The sequence below is a fragment of the Rhodnius prolixus genome, unplaced genomic scaffold, assembly GCF_049639745.1.
Source record: "Rhodnius prolixus isolate KJV_2025 unplaced genomic scaffold, Rpr scaffold_6, whole genome shotgun sequence".
Classification (NCBI taxonomy): domain Eukaryota; kingdom Metazoa; phylum Arthropoda; class Insecta; order Hemiptera; family Reduviidae; genus Rhodnius; species Rhodnius prolixus.
The window spans coordinates 41,851,677-41,872,493 of NW_027411634.1; the positions used below are offsets into that span (position 1 = coordinate 41,851,677).

Here is a 20,817-nt window from a genome sequence, read left to right on the forward strand (position 1 = left end):
AAGCCAGATTCCTGTAGAACTGACTCAATAGGTGGGGTGGCCATAGTTTAGGCCTTGCTATACGTTCTGTTCCTTCAGGCACTACTTTAGGCCTAATGGGCTTATAGTGATGATGCACTACATCAAGTAGCTCCGCTTTTTGGAAGTACAGCTTTCTCACTTTTTGCGTTAGATCCTTTTTGGTCTCTTAAGTATATCCTCATATCCTCGCAAGTGATTTCTTGTTCTACTGCCATAGTCTGCAGACTGAGTAAAAAACCACTAACTACTTCTGCTATTATTAAGTCCTTTCCCTTATCAGTCTTCACTTTTTTTTTTATCAGGCTCAACTTCAGGTTATCCGACAGATTGTGGAGTATCACTAACAGTATGCTTAACAATTTAGAATACGCATTATCATAATGATGTCCTGGAAATAGCCACAATGCTCCCTCGCCCTAAAAACTAATCAGAGATATCAACAAGCTACGTTAGTGGATAAAGGTAACCCATTATTTTTGGTACAAGGATTCTTGATAATTCCTTCTAATTTTCTAAAACTAATTGATTTGGACATCATTGTTCTGGAGATTTAAACTGTTTTCACCAACGCTTCTCTATAAACTTCCATTGCGTGCGCCCCCTCCCAATAAAACATTCATTATTTCTCGAAAATGTTTTATGAAATGGAATTAAAAAAATAAATTTTCTTTGTAATTTAAAGGAACAAATTAAAGTACAACTCAATTAAAAATAAAATGTTAGTACATGGAGGTATGCCTTTAAATAATTGGAATGAAAATAACTTTAAAAAAATAAACAATATTTTTTGAATAAAAATATGTCATATTTTGAAAATAAAATTATATACAAGTTGTAAACATAAAATTGGAGAAAGAAGCTTGTTTTTTTAATTAATTTATTTTTATTAAGAAAACAAAATAAAAAAAACTTAAAAAACTATAATGATCAGCCATATTGTGTAATTATTAAAAAAACAGAAAAATTGTAATGTCAGCTTTTATGTAAAATAAAATTTAAAAAATAAAAACAAAAATTGGTGATTTATTTTGTTCATAATATATAGCTTTTTTAGATTTCAGTAAGAATCATGTAACTGCATGAATGAGAACTGTTTGAAACAGTAGTGATCTTATTCTTGTGAGAGGTGCTTCTTAAGGAATTAAACTAATATGTCGTTTACAGAGCGAAATATCGGGGGTGTAATTTCAGATCGAGTTATGACTCAAAAAAAGTTTCAACATTCAATATCTTCACAACTTATGGATTAGAACACATGAAACCGTAACCTACGTATAACTGAGTAAAGTATAGGTTATAAGAGAAGTATAAGTATAATTTTTATTTGTTCTCAGGGTATTACCCAATACAAATGGTGTATTGGTAGAAAAGTTTAAGTAATTACATATCATAAAATAACTGCAAACTAAAAATGGTTATAAGAGAACCAAATTTCCTATTATGTTCTTAACGAAGTTGAGATATAAGCGGGCGCAATTTTAGAGCTAGTTATGGTCCAAAAAAAATTCAACTCTCAATATCTTCTTAATTTATAGATCTCTACATAAAAACTTTAGCTTATAATGAAGTATAGTCAATCTCATCTACATTTAGTGCCAAAGTTAAAATAAACATAAAGACTAGCCCTCTTTGGGAAAATGTAAGGTAAAATTCAACAGAAAAATACCAAACTGGGTTCCAGTTCGTCTAGATTTATTTTGCCTCTTTTATCTAGTTTTAAGAGCATTTTTTCTTGCTTAAAATCTGGTTTTCTTTACTAATAATGTAAGAGTAAACAGAAAATTGGGAATGGGTATTTTCTTTTACTTGGGATGTAGGTAAAAAAAAGATTTGGGTTGTTAATGATTAACAGTTTGATACCATTTATTGCAGCCAATGAATGTTAAAATAGTGTGCTACTCTATTCTAAACGAATATTTTCAGAACGGCCTGCATAAGGGTCTGTGACCTCTTAATAGATTCTAAACAATATTAATGAAAATTTAGTGTAGTAAAATTAATGATTTAAAAATTGAATATAAATAATTAGCTTATTTAAAGGTAAATGGGTGAAATTAAAAATGCTTTGTAGTTTCAATTTAAATACTATAAATTGTCAAAGTTGGGTGTTTTTCAACGTTACGCTTTTTCGTGCAGTTTTTGACCATCAACCCTTATACAACTGTCCTACCGGACAGTTTTAATTAAGAAAAATGGAAGACATAAGCTAAATTAAAAATAAAACAAAAACATTAACAAAAAAATATATTAATATTTCATTGAATCGATTTTTAAAAATAATGTAGACACAAAATAAAGCAACGCTACATTTATAAATTAAGTGCATCTGATATAAGAAATTTAATGTTATTAATAGCCGCTAACAGATCTTATGCTATTATTTTTAAAAATTACTAAATAGAATAAAACATTCTTTCAGAGCGAAGCCTGTAATTTACACTGAACACTGGACGGCCCGTTGTCCGTATATTCTAATTTGACGAGCATATCCACTTCGCGTACTGTACAAACGTCTTGCACACACAGAAACATTCTACCGTTGATGTGTAAAGATTCACACAGTTCTTTCTTCACTGGTATCTTCCATTTTGGTGTCATTGTGAATTCACTTGCATTGTTTAACAATCGTTGGTCACCTGAAGAAGAAGAAGAAAAAAAAAGAGGATTGAAACGTTTTTATTATTTTTAAAATGCAGTTCAGAAAGACGTACTAGGATTCAGGCCGCTCTATCATAGGCCTAATAAAGCCCTTGGTTGTGTGGGTGTAGAAATATAGTGAGGTTTACATCTTATAAGCAAGCTTGAGGGCGTTTAGTTACGCTTCATATCTACTAAACTTCACTTACTCACCATTCATCATGATCGTCCATTTGGAAGGCGCGTCTGGAGTTAACTTCATTTCTGCTGGTAGTTCTAAATTTACAAAGACATGAAGATCACCTCCTTTGCTGTTTACCTTGGCTACTGTTTCATTTGAAATTGTTTTCTTAACGCTGCTGCTGCGTGAGTCCACATTGCCTTCTTTTGCTTTGAGTTCAAACTGAAAGTTTAAAATGAAAATTATATTATTTAATTAATTTTTACAAATATGTAGCTTTGCTATTTAGAGAATGTTAGAAAAGAGGTTCAATTTTAATAGCATCAATTCTGATACAAAAGATTCCACTTTATTAATTTAATTTTCTTAAATTTTACAAAGCATACTATACAGGGTGAACCAGTAAGTATTGTCCATAGGCCTACTGTGTAGTACATATAAAGTGGAGGTCAATGACGTATTGGCCAACTTCATATTTTCCTCTGTTCTGGAGTGACGTCACTTTAAAGTTTTTTTCTAAAATCATTACTTTTTTCCAATAAAAATGTTATTACTCAGAAAGTTATAGTCCGAATTCGATTCTGATGACACGATTAGAAAGACAGATAAATTTTCTAAAAATTGATACCATTTCGAAGCATAAGTTATTCTCCAAACAGCCTCAATCTTCCTCCGGATGCTGGAAAAATAAAAGTAATCGAAATTTTTGAAGAAAACTCATTAGGCCCTTATGTGATCATTATCCAACCTAGGTGCTGGCACTTTTTATACAAGTTTCCTGGCCTAATGGGCTTTCTAACTGTATATCACTTTCCAGGATTACTTTTATCTTCGTATGAGAAATTACGTTTGTTTTACAAGAAAACGTGTTCACGAGAACTCAACAGTGTTAGTTTATCAAGTTGTTTAAGTCAATGAAAACTCTTTTAAATGGACCAGTAGTCAATTTTAATGTAGGCTGCCTTTAAATAAGGAAGTCGAAGGTTACAAATTTCACTTAAAAAAAAAAAAAAAAAAAAAAAATCTAAATTCTGAAATATTTGAGAAAATGTTAGGAAATAAGTTGAAAAAGTACTATTTTTATATAAAAAAAAAAAAAAATAACATTTTGAGTTCTAAATAACTAACACTGTTGAGTTCTCGTGAACACGTTTTCTTGTAAAACAAACGTAATTTCTCATACGAAGATAAAAGTAATCCTGGAAAGTGATATACAGATAGAAAGCCCATTAGGCCAGGAAACTTGTATAAAAAGTGCCAGCACCTAGGTTGGATAATGATCACATAAGGGCCTAATGAGTTTTCTTCAAAAATTTCGATTACTTTTATTTTTCCAGCATCCGGAGGAAGATTGAGGCTGTTTGGAGAATAACTTATGCTTCGAAATGGTATCAATTTTTAGAAAATTTATCTGTCTTTCTAATCGTGTCATCAGAATCGAATTCGGACTAAAACTTTCTGAGTAATAACATTTTTATTGGAAAAATGTAATGCTTTTAGAAAAAAAATTAAAAGTGACGTCACTCAAGAACAGTGGAAAATATGAAGTTGGCCAATACGTCATTGACCTCCACTTTATATGTACTACACTACACAGTAGGCCTATGGACAATACTTACTGGTTCACCCTGTATACATATAGTACGATACATCCATCAATACATTGTGCTTTGAACCATCCAAGAAGTAGAAGGAGAGAAAAAGAAAAGACGAAATTACAAAAACAAAGTAGGCAAGCTAAAAAACAAAAAATAGGGATTTGATTAGAAATATATACCAGATGCAATTCTGTTAAATAATAAAAATATTGTTTGGTATTAAGCGATCACAGATGCCAATTGAATTAAATCTAGTTAAGATATATTTTTTAAAAAAAACCTGTAGAAGAGTTATAACTTCGTTAGCAAATAGTTTTTAAAGAATTTATAGCACCTCTTGGGCAAAATTCAACATAAACAGCTGGTATCGAGGTCCTATACCTATTGTATTTGAATTTCTGATTTTAATTGGGCGCAGATACGATCGTTAAGAATCGATATTCTTATAAATGAACAATTCAATCTCATATTTCATAATTATTTATTACTTACGATAGTTTGACTGTTGTCAGAAACATTAAGTACTCTGATGCAATGGTTATTTGTGTCAGCAATGTAAATCTTATCTCTGTGAGCGTACAATCCTCCAGGTTCATTTAACTGAGACAGTTGCAAAAAAATTAATAAATATCGTATCGCATAGAAATTAATTTTTTCTTAATATTTTTCAACTATACAAATCATTTTTACAATATATTTAATTCCTTTAATATAATATTTTTGTTAGATCTAACGCTAAAAGTTAGTCAATTAAAATCTAAATTGAGATTTACTTGTAATAGAGTATTTTTTTAAAGGGGATCCTAAACGTTTGTATCTCTCTTTCTAATGAAATGAAAAAAAAAGTAAAAAAAATGAATCCTTCATTAAGAATTACTAACCTTTATTTCAAGGTTGATCTTGAAAGTTTTGCATGTTTTTTTCAATGGATCAACAACTTTAATTTTATGATTATACGTATCAGCAACAAATATTTTCTCATTTTGACTGCAGTATGCGACGCCGAGTGGGTGCTGCAATTTCACATCTAGCCCACAGCCATCAGTATCTCCGTATGCAAATAAATTCTAAAATGAATTAATATTAAATAATGTTTTATAATTTGAAATAGTTTTAATAATAAGAATAAACAATGAACAGATTATTTGTAAAGCAGATATTTGTTAAGTAGAGCTTGAAAAGTTAAGAAAAATATTGAATAAAAATTGTTTTTTTCACATCTTTTAGTAAGTTTTTTTTCTAAAGACGTTTCCTGGATAAAATAATGTGCGAAAAGCAAAATGGATTTTCCAAATAATTAAGAAATACACAGAACAACACACTTAACCTTTCTAATAGCAGTGGTGTGAAGGTTACAATGTTCTGTACATTACACTTCATTTATTTATTTTTGTATATATTTTTATTGAAATAAAGATTTATTCTATTCTGATAAGAACAACATAATTACCCTAATATCTACAGCACCACCCAACAATCCAATGACACGCCCGGATTCTAGATCAATCTGCCTGATGGTAGAGCTTTCACTGTCGGCCACATATAAAAATCCAGCTTGTAAGTTGTCGTCACTTGCAGGCTGATATGCTAAACCAGACGGTTGGGCAAGACCAGCTGACATCGGATAGTGGTTGTTGCGATTCTCCTCGCGGCCACTTCCCACTATAGCGGCACAGCTGCCCTTCTTATGTGTCCTACAAACATTATGATGTGATGAATATTAAATTAAGAATAACAGATGTAAATTGTAATATTATAAATTCAAAAATTATTAATTAGAACTCTATAAACTGACTCCTGGTGAATCTTCGCAAGTAATATTACTTCTCGCTCCTTAGAAGTTACACTTCTGTGCCAAGAACACTTACATCTAACTTTACACCAAGGTAGAAGACCCAAAACAAAACATGTACTAGTTTCAAAGTTTGGAAGTTTTCTACTACCTCAAACATCCTTAACCGCAATAGAGAATCTTAAGGATTTTCAGAAAGTTTTTCATTCCAAATCCACACACACGAACACTGAATGCACCTTTTCCATAGAAGTGTGTCCTCCAAGAAATATGCCCATATTTGATGTGTGCCAGCCATTGCTATGAAGCATAGCTTTCCTTTCAGACTTCCTTCAGGAATGCACAGATCCCAAGGAGAGCTAATCTGCTGTTGGACGCCAGATTTTCCACCTTGATAATCCCTTCCTTGGCGACCATCTCCGACTATGGTTTTCACTTCTTTCACACCAAGATCAATCTAATTTGTGATCAAAGGAATAAATTATTTAAAAAACATTTAATAGAACAATTGTTGGTGGAGACGTTTGAAACATGGATTTAATTAATGATATCAAGTGAGTAGATAAAATCCTGAAATGACAAGACTGAATGATCTAATTTCCCGAAGACATCTAAAGTTTTCCGCGATTTTCTGGAAGCCACTCGGTTAATTTCTTTGAAAATTGTTATAATGGTTACACAACCAAATTATATAATTAATAATATTAACCAGTATGAAACTTGTTTTTTCAGGAAAATTAGTTTAAAGGCATTTTACAGTTAGACAATTTTCAAAGGTTTCCTTTTCTTTTCTTTTTTTTTTAAATTGAATTAACTCTCTTTTGTAAAGCCTTTTTTATTTTTTTTATTTAAAAAAGGGATAGTAAAAAAATCTTGTCAAATGTTGAATATTTGATCAGTTTTCCAAGCGCTACATAGTCTTGGCGTAGATTTGACTTTATATCTCTTAAGAGTAAATGCTCTTATTCCATGCTTAAGAATAATTTTGTTTTTTTTCTTAAATAAGACAATAATAGAAGAAAATGCCTTACCTCTCTGATGCAATGATTTTCTGTATCGGCTATGAATAGAATGTTACTATCAAGAAATGCTAATCCCTGGGGCGAAAAAAATTTAGCTTTGGTGAAATTTCCATCCGCCAACCCTGGCGTAGGACCGCCTATCTCATGCTAAGAACAAAAGATTTTATCTTTTATTAATTCTTTTTTTTAAATTAATGTTTATAAAAATGAGATACTTTTTTTTTTTGAATAAACACAATCTACACTAACTAAAATCTCTCCTGTCTTCAAATCTGCTACAATAATCCTATGGTTGGCAGAATCAGCTACAGCCATTAAATTACCGCAACCAGAGATAACCACCTTGCCAGGATAATTAAGAATACGGTTCCGGACATCCGACTTCACTACAGTGCCATCATTCTCTGTGCTTATTATGTCAAGTTTACTCCGTGACAACTGTCTACTGTCGCTGTAATGTGCTACTGCTATTGAAATGAACAAACGTAAAGTATCATAATGTCCTTCTCCTTGTAAAAATAACAGAGGTTCCCCAGATGGGCCTGAAAAGATAAAACTTAAGTATGATATGTTGAATTGTAAAGATGTCAAAATTAAGTAATAAGTAAAGTAAATTGTAGACTTGTGAAACAGGAGAAAAGCAAGTAGAGCTATTAAATCATCTAGTTCAGTTTTTATTTCTTCTTTTTTCAACCCATTACATTATTGCCTCAGACTTATAAATTAATTGTAATCTATCACCAAGTAGTCTCACAAACAAGTGTTCCAAGAGGAAGGCTCTTAGATCTTCAGGTCTTGCTCTTCAGCCACGATTGAAGCAACACCTAATCTTACACCTCTGCTCCAAATGGAATAATTAAAGGGAGCCATCCGTGGAACATTGAAAGAGCAATAGAGGGAATTGTGTGTTGACACTAGGTACGGCTATTCTGAACTGCCGAATCCTACCATTGTCTACAACTTAGTATAAAGTACGGAATCACTATCTAGTTGTTAACTTGCCCCATTTGTCTGTAGTGAGAAACGGACAGACAAATCGTAAGTCAAAGAGTGGGTTAACAGACTCGACTACTTGACTGAAAAAGCCAGATGGAAATTTCAGTGACATGCAGCATTAAAAATTAAAAATAAACAATTTTCTAACCAATAACATAAAGCGTTGGCCAACAATGTACTGAAAGTGCTCGCCAAATAGCTTCTTTAGTATCATTCACAACAGCATGTTTAATTTCATATCTCTTTACAGCTGACAGTATGTTCTGAGTTATCCGTTCATTAGTAAATTTAGCACTATGTACACCTATCTGTGAAAAATTAAGAACAAGAAAATGATTTATCCAAAAAATTAGCTTAAATTCACTTAACGACTTAAGACTATCTTATCGATAAGCTCACTTACTACTACAAGACCATCTTCCACAGGAAATTGTTGCTCTAATTTCTTAAGATCCGGCAAAATATGCATGCAATTGATACAGCAATATGTAAAAAAATCTAAAATTATAATTTTCCCCTGAAGATGTTTATAAATAGATAGTGGTTCTTTTACATTAATCCACTCTAAACCTGTAAAAGATACTCAAATTTTGTAGAAATCAAAATTATAGTATAACTTTTTTATGAAAAGAACATTTCTCTTAATGGATCTTACCTGGTAAAAAGTCAGGAATTTTGCATTTATCGTTTTTGTTCATAGTTGTCACTTTTTCCAAATGTTTGGCCAAAAGTTTTTTCTTTTTATCTTCATCTTTTTCACGCCGGAGATTATCACCCAGATCAAAGCATAATTCTGATAGTTCTTCGATAACGTCATCCATTCTTTTGCCCGTGAGTCGACGAAAAATATTTAAAGAAAACATAAGAAATAGGGAGGAGTTCTTTGCTTTCCACTTGAATCCATACCTCACTCCAAATGTCCTATTTCTCTATTAGCTAACTTTCCCACTTTCACCAACAGCCATGGCCGTAACCTTTTAGATAATGTATAACCTTACTCTCTAAAGCTACTTTAAATCAAAATTTTGCCTGTAGAGTGGTTTATTTGTGTTTTGGTAAGTTGAATGCTATTAATTTAATAACAAAATACTAATTTTCTTTTCTTGTTTAATTTTCTTAACGTTATTCAACTTATTATACGTTCAACTTTTGTTGGTCTAAAATTCTATCCTAACTGTTTCATTTGAAAAGTAGATTCTTCTAATAATTGTGCCAGCTAACTACGTATTTTTACTAGGCAAATAACTTACTCTGTCAAACATTGGTGCGTATAATTAAATAAAGAAAACAACAAAAAAAATCAATTCAGATTAATAATTTAATTAAAGTTGCAAGTTATTTTGAGAATTTCGCCTTGTAGTTCCTAATCTTAACATAAATAATAGCTCTTTCTATATGCACTTAAGTAATATATTTTTTCATCACTTTCTTCTATACGTAAATAGTTATTGATAATAAACTATTTTTAAAAGGAATTCTTGTTTGTGTAGGTTAGTAGAAAATGGAATAACTGAGGCAATATTTCTCTGTTAATATTGCTCAATCTGTTAATTTTCTTATTTATGTTTAAGCGTTCATCAAAGGAAGATTTTGAATCTGAGGCCACTCTTTTACTTTTTTTGTGTTATTTATTTCAAAAAAAAGAAAATAATGGAAGCTTGCGGAGCTGTTGAAAGAGAAGTGGACAAAGTGTTAACAAAATTTGGCAGCATAAATGAACATGCTGGAAGAACACTAAGTGATATAATTGGTCATATAGAAGCTTTGAGAAAAGAGTTAAGCGAATGTAAGTTTTATTGCTACTTCAAAAAAAAATGCATGTAGTATAGTACTCTGTAAAAAAGTAAAAAAGACGGGCTCCGTTTTGAAAAGTTATTTCATATTTGTTCAGTAACCTTTTTTTTGTCTTAATTTTTTTTTTTATCATTTTACCATCATCGACCATTTTGTGGCAAAAAAAAAAAAAAACAGGACTATCAACCCGAAGGTGATGTATTCCTACTGGTTCACTAATGTCTTTAGTGGCTGTTCGCGAAAGACATCCTTTGTCTTGAGTAGTTTATCCAATTCAATCGGCTGGACGATTAAACTTTTTCAGGCTCACGGGTTTTATTTATTTATCATCTTCTTAATTTGCAAAAGTGAAAATCGTACCAAAAATATGTGTTAAAAATTAACAAATGCAGTGGCAAAAAGATAAAAAACAAAATAGAAAATAAACGCATTTTTTTAAATAACAATTTTTTTATCGTCTTTTTATGTTCATTACCAGGTCCACCAGAACATGAGCTAACTCCTCAACAGATATCTATTGTAAAACAGGCCATGAGCAAGGCTAGAGAGACTGTCCAAAGACTTGCTACAGATCATAGAGATTTACATAGCACCGTTTCTAAAGTCGGAAAAGCCATTGATAGGGTATGATTACAACCATTTTTTTTTTTTTTTTTTTTTAACTTCGTTGTAATATCTTCTCACAAGGTTGTTTCATTATGTTGTAATTCTTTATTTTGTAGAATTTTGTGTCAGATTTTGCATCAACAAGTAGAGAGGATGTATTTAGTGGGCCGGAAAAAACTGCACTATTAAATAAAGTTATATGCCAGCACTTCTATCGCCAAGGGATGTTAGATATAGCTGATGAACTTACTGCCGTGAGTAAAATGAATAAAAAGAGCTATTTATAAGTTGCTGTAGGAAGAAAACGAAATGTGTGCTTCTACTCCTGGGCATTCATATTTTCGGAATGTACAAAAAATCTTATAAATAGTGCTAAAATATTTATCAATTAATGCTCTCCAAATTTATATGCTTCACAAGATCCATGAACTTCTGTTACACAGAAAACTAAGAATATAAATTAAAATAATATAAAACAAAATAGAATGTATAATAATCATTCTTAACTTTTAACTTAATTGCACAATTTTGACTTTTATGTAATAAAATTGTATATACATATAAATGGTGCAGCCATCCATACTGAAACATATAGATTTGGAGAATATAAATTGAAGCATATCTCATTACATTTGACAGCATTTTTCAAAAAAAACAAAACAAAAACAGAGAAAGTTGAGATGAAGTTATTTCAAATTGTGAACATTTGTTTCATTTTTAAGCTCTTAAATGATGACCACACTTAATGTAATTGGTAAATGGCACGAGAGACATCTTCATTGTATTCTTTCAACTGGCCTAATTAAATTTGCCACTCTTACCAACGTTTCTGGATTAAAGTCGCGAAGCGTTAAAAAAAACAATCAGCTTTCTCTAAAGTAGTTGAGAATCGGATCGTGCTTGCGTTCTGGAAGTAGTGGCACACATCCTGTATAATTACCCAGTAATATATCTTAAGTAATGTTTCAGGAAGCCGGAATAGATAATGAGAATGGTAAAGAACCGTTCACTGAATTGAATTATATACTAGATCGTTTAAAACATAAGGATCTTGACCCAGCTTTAGAATGGGCTGAAAAGCATAGAGCTACATTGGAAAAACAGGTACACAGATATCTTTTTTTAATTTCCTTTAGTGTCATTAAGAGAAATTTTTCAAAATTGTGTTTTTCACCGAAAGTACAAGTTTTAAAAATGTTATCAACCAGCCACAATCAGTAATTTGATCTTAATTAAACAGCTGATCCGCATAATTTCTCTAGTAAAGTAAAACTAAACATTCATGAACGATCAATCTTAAAAGGAAAGTTGATTATAATTTCAATAAAATGAAGTTGTGATTTTTCCTAACATATTTATAGTGAAGAAATTAATTTATTATGTAAGGAATGAATAATGTTTTAAGTCTTTTCAATAAAAATTGTTGCAGAATTCCTCGTTGGAATTCAAATTACATCAATTAAGATTTATTGGACTGATTGAGAAAGGTGCAGTCTGCCAGAATGAAGCCATTTATTACGCTAGAGCCAATCTTAGTCAATTTGTTCATTCACATGAGAAAGGTAAATAAATGCAAATGCTATAAACCAATGTTGATTTTCACATTCGTTGTTATTTATTTGTCTTACTGTACTATAAGTTAAAGGGAATATTGTAATGGTGGAGATTTCGCAGGATATATTCGTTTTTGAGGTCCCCTTAAATCGAAAAAGTGTTTTTGCAAATTGATCTATATGTCGCATACATCTTGACGAACAAACAAAGAACACACCTCAATTATAAGAACACAACAGAGGATAAGTTTTTGGTCAAAATTAAAGTGTTTTGATTGTTCATAAAGAAGTTTTAATTTATTTTTAACATTATTATTTAAAGGTAAAATTAATTTTAAGTAGAATAGATCTAGCCCTAGCAGTGGCTATATCCAACAAAAGCTGGAAAACCCTGTGAACATTTAAGTCCAAGATGTGTCGTCACATTCTAGAAACCAAGATGGGTAAGATTTTCAAAGCATCAATCAATCGTTGGAATGTCAGTGATTTGGTCAGCTGATGACTCTGAGCGATCGACTACGGGCTGCCCTTTATCCACTGATAAGCTCTGAGAGAAGAATGCTTCTAGAATTGACCAATATTTAGGGAACTGTACTGAACTTTGCACTAGATCTCGAGACACTTTTCACGTGAATTTTCTTTAAAACCATTTAATTTAATTAATTTTCCTAAAAAATTCACGGCTTTCCCTATTGGGGGGGGGTAATTTTTTTAAGAAACGATATCATAAGTATAAAGTTGGAAATGTAATGAAAACTTTGTTTGTCCAAATTTAATACACTAGACATATTTGTGCTTCAATTTAAGTCTCATCATCCATTTGATTAAGCTGTGTCTTATGCGTCACTTTTTCAGAAATCCAAAAACTTATGGGAATGCTTCTATATTTGAGTAATGGCGGTATTGCTAAATCACCATATGCACATCTTCTACAACCCAGCTTATGGGCCGACATATACGATACTTTTACGAAAGATGCTTGCACACTATTGGGTTTAAGTGTTGAGAGTCCACTATCTGTATGGTAAGTTCATGTAATTAATATTACTCTTCAAAAAAGAAATATATTAATAATTGTGTATTTTAGTTTGTATGTTTGTTGTTTTAAAGATGTGTGTGTGTGTGTGTGTGTGTCCTATCAGTGTGTTAGCGAAAAAATATCGATATCTCACAATCGGAAGTTAGTGGTTTTTTTTCCGAAAACCACTTCTTAAGTAGCTTATAATTAATTAAGAAATTTCTGTAATTCTTTATTTTGAAATATTTACATTACATAATATTAAAAAAAAAAAAATTATAACTATAATATTAAAAAAATGTAATCAAAATAAGGATTACGCAGAATAAATTGAATAATCTTTAACTAATCGATTAGTTTGAATTATATCTTTTAATTTAATCGATTGTTTGTTCTTTGCCTGTAAACAGTGTTAGCGCAGGATGCATTGCCTTACCAGCTTTGTTAAACATCAAACAAGTAATGCAACAACGACAAGTCAGTGGTATATGGAATGGAAAAGATGAACTGCCGGTAAATGTTAACACTCTCTATTCGACTATAAATATTATTTTTCTAATAAATTGTACTGTCAACTTTTCTTGTCTATTGTAGTAAACTATTTACGACTTAAGATTATCTTCATGAAATGGCATCAATAAAATATTTATAGTTATCTTTTTATTTTAAATAAGTGATAGTGTAAATCGGAAGTTTTTATTCGCCTTACATTCAAAAAATATTTTAGCCTTCATTGGTATTAAGAATCTTGCAGTAATATCGTATCCCCGGACAAGTCGAGAACACCGTGGGTACTAGGGCAGAAGAGCTAGACGGGATCTACGCGTATCATCAAGATAGATAATTATCCTCTCCTACAGAAGACTGCCATCTGAAGCACTCTAAACTTCTTTATTGCCGGCTCAAAGTTGTTATGGTAATGCCCTCAGCAAACTCAATGGGCCGAGGTAAGGCGACACAAAACCCATTTATGGAGAGAACAAAAGGGTTCAGTTTTATGGGGTTGGCGATGGGTTCTTCTTTTTCCTGTGGGGAGTTGTTAGGGGGGAAAAGAAATCTGCTGAGATACGTTCTGGACCAGCATTCCTCCCTGGTCTGAGACAGGCGAAGATCTGCTTAGGGAAATTATAACTTGTAACAGATTTGAGGTGTGCGAAGAGCGAAGATAAATTCTATAAACCGACAGATTACCTCCTGAGACATTGTCAACTCAAAGGGTACTAGAAGAATTGGACGGAGAGATTGTAGGAAACTCCAATACACCACTTAACTGACTGTGGTGACGCCATTATTCAAGGAAAATTCAAGCACATGGGATACGACCACTTCCTGGAGTAGGTGGAACTCCCTCAGGTCCTTGAATTTCTCGTGAGTTCTGAGACTGGAGAGGATTTCTAGAAATTCTCCTGGCACCAGTAAGGGGGAACACATTAGATCTTAAAGATCATTCTGGACAGGGTCAAATTTCTTCCATTATATACTTTAAAAATATTTTTACTTTATTAACTCCTGGAATTATTCTGCTGTAAATGTAAAGAAATCCTTTAGAGAAGTTTGTTCTGATAGATTTGAATATTGGCCACGTATTGAACGTAACAACTTTTGAGGAAGAGAAAAAAAATAAATGAAGAAATTAAAATAAGATTGGTACTTTGGCTGAATCATTCTTTAATTAAGATTTCATTTTTTTAACAGATTGAAATAGATTTAGGACCAGATAAAAGATTTCATTCAGTATTCGCCTGCCCGATCTTGAAACAACAGAGCACGGAAAGTAATCCTCCAATGAAATTAGTCTGCGGCCATGTCATCTCCAGAGATGCATTAAACAAACTTGCAGCTGCAAATAAGTAAGTCATTTGATTGTATTTTCAGTTAATATTCTTGTTAATTATGTAACAATATTGTTGTAGGAATGTTGTATGAGTTAAAACAAACAAATATTCCCATGAGGTGATTTAGAAGCTCTCTAAGGTCAAAAGGTCATCCGTTGAACCTCACTAAAAATTTCACGTTTAAAAGTTTCAAACCTAAATTGTAATAGGCCTAAATGTACCTTTAAGTTCAAATGAAAGTGCGGAAAATTAAAAAATAAAGTATTCATACTTTTCCAACTTAAAATAATATTTTGTATTGTATAGTATAACATGCAGATTTTAGAACCTGCATAATGTACTGAAACTTGACTTTAAAGTAAGCCTTAACTTCACTCTTAACACAGAACTCCGCATAAATGCAATTAGGAAAAAAATGTTGTATTTCAAATAAAAGATTTACACGTACTATTGCCAGGTTTTAAGAAAAACTTTAAAGCTGTTTTTGAGAAAAATTGATACCATCGCATACACCCTCCACACATACGAATAAAATTTCGAAAACCACTTTTCCACCCTTAGGAAAAACATGTTTTTCTTCATGTAAGGACTCAAAATAGACAAGTTTGATACCTATAAACTTACTATTTGGTTACTATAAATTTTCCTTCTACTTCTTCAATACTTCTAAGATTTACAATAAAAAGAGCCTAAACTAAATAGATATTTGAATTTTCCTTTGCAGATTGAAGTGCCCATACTGTCCAGTCGAACAGAATCCTGCCGAAGCAACGATTATCTATTTTTAACCCAAATATTTTGATTTCTTGAATAAGATAATATTCTATTAAGGAATTCTTTGTTGGTTTGTTTGTATTTTTTAATCGATTTTCTTGTATAATTCTTGAGACAAAAATAAGGGGTTTGGGCAAATCGATAGACATAATGTATTATGATTAATTTTGCTGTAACAGTAATTGCAATATTGTAAATATATAAATTTGTATAAATTGAATAGAAGATGAAAAATAAATAAATAAAAAAGTGAAAAATTTATATTAGATTGTTTAAAAATATAATTAAAAATTCTAAACAGTAGTTATCTATTTATTATTGTATTTTTTTTTATTTTATTTTTTTTAAATTTTAATGTTTCACAGAGCTTTGAAAGAACCATCTTTCAGAGTATAGCACAATTAATAGTTGATGGGGTTCGGACCAAAGGGACCAAAACTAAGTGTGCCCTTGGCAACTACGTTGATCGTTGCGACCTTAACGAAAAAGCTTCTTCTAAAGGTTTGCCTAGTTTTAGAAGTATGAAACCGGAAATATAATGTTCAAAACATGTTTATTTTGGTCATTTTTAGGATATCAATTTTTATTGCATTATTCGATAGTTTATCAAATACCTATGGGGGAAAAATTAGTAAAAAAAATCTAAATAGTAATTTTCCTAGAAATAATTACCAAAAACGATTTGCTAATCTCATTGGCGAACGGGATGTGTGTAGTGGGCGGTCTGTAGCTGATGACGTAGTGACACCGTAAGCCACTCCCTCACCAATAAAAGCACAGTTATTCAGTACACAAAATGGTGCTCCTTCACTTTCCCTCAATCATCTAGATTTTACTTTCTTTCACTTCAGGAAAATATTTCGTTAATTTTTTTGATTCTGCATTACATTAGAAGTATGAAATCGGAAATATAATGTTCAAAACATGTTTATTTTGGTCATTTTTAGGATATCAATTTTTATTGTAGTATTCAATAATTTATCAAATACCTATGGGGGAAAAATTAGTAAAAAAAATCTAAATAGTAATTTTCTTAGAAATAATTACCAAAAACGATTTGCTAATCTCATTGGCGAACGGGATGTGTGTAGTGGGCGGTCTGTAGCTGATAACATAGTGACACCGTAAGCCACTCCCTCACCAATAAAAGCACAGTTATTCAGTACACAAAATGGTGCTCCTTCACTTTCCCTCAATCATCTAGATTTTACTTTCTTTCACTTCAGGAAAATATTTCGTTAATTTTTTTGATTCTGCATTACATTAGAAGTATGAAACCGGAAATATAATGTTCAAAACATGTTTATTTTGGTCATTTTTAGGATATCAATTTTTATTGTAGTATTCAATAATTTATCAAATACCTATGGGGGAAAAATTAGTAAAAAAAATCTAAATAGTAATTTTCTTAGAAATAATTACCAAAAACGATTTGCTAATCTCATTGGCGAACGGGATGTGTGTAGTGGGCGGTCTGTAGCTGATGACGTAGTGACACCGTAAGCCACTCCCTCACCAATAAAAGCACAGTTATTCAGTACACAAAATGGTGCTCCTTCACTTTCCCTCAATCATCTAGATTTTACTTTCTTTCACTTCAGGAAAATATTTCGTTAATTTTTTTGATTCTGCATTACATTAGAAGTATGAAACCGGAAATATAATGTTCAAAACATGTTTATTTTGGTCATTTTTAGGATAACAAATTTTATTGCATTATTCGATAGTTTATCAAATACCTATGGGGGAAAAATTAGTAAAAAAAATCTAAATAGTAATTTTCTTAGAAATAATTACCCAAAACGATTTGCTAATCTCATTGGCGAACGGGATGTGTGTAGTGGGCGGTCTGAAGCTGATGACGTAGTGACACCGTAAGCCACTCCCTCACCAATAAAAGCACAGTTATTCAGTACACAAAATGGTGCTCCTTCACTTTCCCTCAATCATCTAGATTTTACTTTCTTTCACTTCAGGAAAATATTTCGTTAATTTTTTTGATTCTGCATTACATTAGAAGTATGAAACCGGAAATATAATGTTCAAAACATGTTTATTTTGGTCATTTTTAGGATATCAATTTTTATTGCATTATTCGATAGTTTATCAAATACCTATGGGGGAAAAATTAGTAAAAAAAATCTAAATAGTAATTTTCTTAGAAATAATTACCAAAAACGATTTGCTAATCTCATTGGCGAACGGGATGTGTGTAGTGGGCGGTCTGTAGCTGATGACGTAGTGACACCGTAAGCCACTCCCTCACCAATAAAAGCACAGTTATTCAGTACACAAAATGGTGCTCCTTCACTTTCCCTCAATCATCTAGATTTTACTTTCTTTCACTTCAGGAAAATATTTCGTTAATTTTTTTGATTCTGCATTACATTAGAAGTATGAAACCGGAAATATAATGTTCAAAACATGTTTATTTTGGTCATTTTTAGGATATCAATTTTTATTGCATTATTCGATAGTTTATCAAATACCTATGGGGGAAAAATTAGTAAAAAAAATCTAAATAGTAATTTTCTTAGAAATAATTACCAAAAACGATTTGCTAATCTCATTGGCGAACGGGATGTGTGTAGTGGACGGTCTGTAGCTGATGACATAGTGACACCGTAAGCCACTCCCTCACCAATAAAAGCAGTTATTCAGTACACAAAATGGTGCTCCTTCACTTTCCCTCAATCATCTAGATTTTACTTTCTTTCACTTCAGGAAAATATTTCGTTAATTTTTTTGATTCTGCATTACATTAGAAGTATGAAACCGGAAATATAATGTTCAAAACATGTTTATTTTGGTCATTTTTAGGATATCAATTTTTATTGCATTATTCGATAGTTTATTAAATACCTATGGGGGAAAAATTAGTAAAAAAAATCTAAATAGTAATTTTCTTAGAAATAATTACCAAAAACGATTTGCTAATCTCATTGGCGTACGGGATGTGTGTAGTGGGCGGTCTGTAGCTGATGACGTAGTGACACCGTAAGCAACTCTCTCACCAATAAAAGCACAGTTATTCAGTACACAAAATGGTGCTCATTCACTTTCCCTCAATCATCTAGATTTTACTTTCTTTCACTTCAGGAAAATATTTCGTTAATTTTTTTGATTCTGCATTACATTAGAAGTATGAAACCGGAAATATAATGTTCAAAACATGTTTATTTTGGTCATTTTTAGGATATCAATTTTTATTCCATTATTCGATAGTTTATCAAATACCTATGGGGGAAAATTAGTAAAAAAAATCTAAATAGTAATTTTCTTAGAAATAATTACCAAAAACAATTTGCTAATCTCATTGGCGAACGGGATGTGTGTAGTGGGCGGTCTGTAGCTGATGACGTAGTGACACCGTAAGCCACTCCCTCACCAATAAAAGCACAGTTATTCAGTACACAAAATGGTGCTCCTTCACTTTCCCTCAATCATCTAGATTTTACTTTCTTTCACTTCAGGAAAATATTTCGTTAATTTTTTTGATTCTGCATTACATTAGAAGTATGAAACCGGAAATATAATGTTCAAAACATGTTTATTTTGGTCATTTTTAGGATATCAATTTTTATTGCATTATTCGATAGTTTATCAAATACCTATGGGGGAAAAATTAGAAAAAAAATCTAAATAGTAATTTTCTTAGAAATAATTACCAAAAACGATTTGCTAATCTCATAGGCGAACGGGATGTGTGTAGTGGACGGTCTGTAGCTGATGACATAGTGACACCGTAAGCCACTCCCTCACCAATAAAAGCAGTTATTCAGTACACAAAATGGTGATCCTTCACTTTCCCTCAATCATCTAGATTTTACTTTCTTTCACTTCAGGAAAATATTTCGTTAATTTTTTTGATTCTGCATTACATTAGAAGTATGAAACCGGAAATATAATGTTCAAAACATGTTTATTTTGGTCATTTTTAGGATATCAATTTTTATTGCATTATTCGATAGTTTATTAAATACCTATGGGGGAAAAATTAGTAAAAAAAATCTAAATAGTAATTTTCTTAGAAATAATTACCAAAAACGATTTGCTAATCTCATTGGCGAACGGGATGTGTGTAGTGGGCGGTCTGTAGCTGATGACGTAGTGACACCGTAAGCCACTCCCTCACCAATAAAAGCACAGTTATTCAGTACACAAAATGGTGCTCCTTCACTTTCCCTCAATCATCTAGATTTTACTTTCTTTCACTTCAGGAAAATATTTCGTTAATTTTTTTGATTCTGCATTACATTAGAAGTATGAAACCGGAAATATAATGTTCAAAACATGTTTATTTTGGTCATTTTTAGGATATCAATTTTTATTGCATTATTCGATAGTTTATCAAATACCTATGGGGGAAAAATTAGTAAAAAAAATTTAAATAGTAATTTTCTTAGAAATAATTACCAAAAACAATTTGCTAATCTCATTGGCGAACGGGATGTGTGTAGTGGGCGGTCTGTAGCTGATGACGTAGTGACACCGTAAGCCACTCCCTCACCAATAAAAGCACAGTTATTCAGTACACAAAATGGTGCTCCTTCACTTTCCCTCAATCATCTAGATTTTACTTTCTTTCACTTCAGGAAAATATTTCGTTAATTTTTTTGATTCTGCATTACATTAGAAGTATGAAACCGGAAATATAATGTTCAAAACATGTTTATTTTGGTCATTTTTAGGATATCAATTTTTATTCCATTATTCGATAGTTTATCAAATACCTATGGGGGAAAAATTAGTAAAAAAAATCTAAATAGTAATTTTCTTAGAAATAATTACCAAAAACGATTTGCTAATCTCATTGGCGAACGGGATGTGTGTAGTGGGCGGTCTGTAGCTGATGACGTAGTGACACCGTAAGCCACTCCCTCACCAATAAAAGCACAGTTATTCAGTACACAAAATGGTGATCCTTCACTTTCCCTCAATCATCTAAATTTTACTTTCTTTCACTTCAGGAAAATATTTCGTTAATTTT

The 20,817-nt window shown here is 31.6% G+C and overlaps 2 protein-coding genes across 4 annotated transcripts in view; one reads left to right on the forward strand and one right to left on the reverse strand.

Annotated features, from left to right (window-relative positions):
• Positions 1-9,110, reverse strand: part of LOC141460638 (NHL repeat-containing protein 2) — a 23,180-nt gene extending 14,070 nt beyond the window's left edge. The window contains exons 1-11 of one of the 2 annotated variants that reach the window (XM_074140828.1): positions 8,903-9,110; positions 8,651-8,817; positions 8,396-8,555; positions 7,501-7,793; positions 7,261-7,398; positions 6,469-6,686; positions 5,888-6,131; positions 5,319-5,504; positions 4,930-5,037; positions 2,872-3,061; positions 2,397-2,657 (exon numbers count right to left, since the gene is read on the reverse strand). In XM_074140828.1, the coding sequence (XP_073996929.1) occupies positions 2,437-2,657; positions 2,872-3,061; positions 4,930-5,037; positions 5,319-5,504; positions 5,888-6,131; positions 6,469-6,686; positions 7,261-7,398; positions 7,501-7,793; positions 8,396-8,555; positions 8,651-8,817; positions 8,903-9,110 (2,133 nt within the window). In that variant the 3' untranslated portion in view covers positions 2,397-2,436. Of the gene's footprint in view, positions 1-268; positions 2,658-2,871; positions 3,062-4,929; positions 5,038-5,318; positions 5,505-5,887; positions 6,132-6,468; positions 6,687-7,260; positions 7,399-7,500; positions 7,794-8,395; positions 8,556-8,650; positions 8,818-8,902 lie in introns of those variants that run through there. The other variant, XM_074140827.1, reaches the window with a different exon arrangement.
• Positions 9,111-9,160: 50 nt separating this feature from the next.
• On the forward strand, positions 9,161-16,130 carry Sou (required for meiotic nuclear division 5 protein souji). Of its 2 annotated transcripts, none has more exons than XM_074140841.1 (10): positions 9,161-9,302; positions 9,819-10,033; positions 10,520-10,665; positions 10,764-10,901; positions 11,617-11,751; positions 12,077-12,209; positions 13,056-13,224; positions 13,629-13,731; positions 14,914-15,068; positions 15,778-16,130. In XM_074140841.1, the coding sequence occupies exons 2-10, from the start codon at positions 9,898-9,900 to the stop codon at positions 15,839-15,841; spliced, it is 1,179 nt and encodes a 392-aa protein (XP_073996942.1). In that variant the 5' UTR covers positions 9,161-9,302; positions 9,819-9,897; the 3' UTR covers positions 15,842-16,130. The 2 variants fall into 2 exon arrangements, with proteins under 2 accessions (XP_073996942.1, XP_073996943.1); XM_074140842.1 differs by lacking the exon at positions 9,161-9,302 and adding an exon at positions 9,369-9,511.
• Positions 16,131-20,817: the final 4,687 nt, after the last annotated feature.

What these genes read in the sequence shown, in the direction of transcription:
- Sou (XM_074140841.1), top strand. Translation starts at nt 9,898, where the DNA reads ATGGAAGCTTGCGGAGCTGTTGAAAGAGAAGTGGACAAAGTGTTAACA. An exon ending in GAGCTACATTGGAAAAACAG is followed by an intron (nt 11,752 to 12,076) that starts GTACACAGATAT and finishes AAATTGTTGCAG; the next exon opens with AATTCCTCGTTGGAATTCAA. An exon ending in GAGAGTCCACTATCTGTATG is followed by an intron (nt 13,225 to 13,628) that starts GTAAGTTCATGT and finishes GCCTGTAAACAG; the next exon opens with TGTTAGCGCAGGATGCATTG.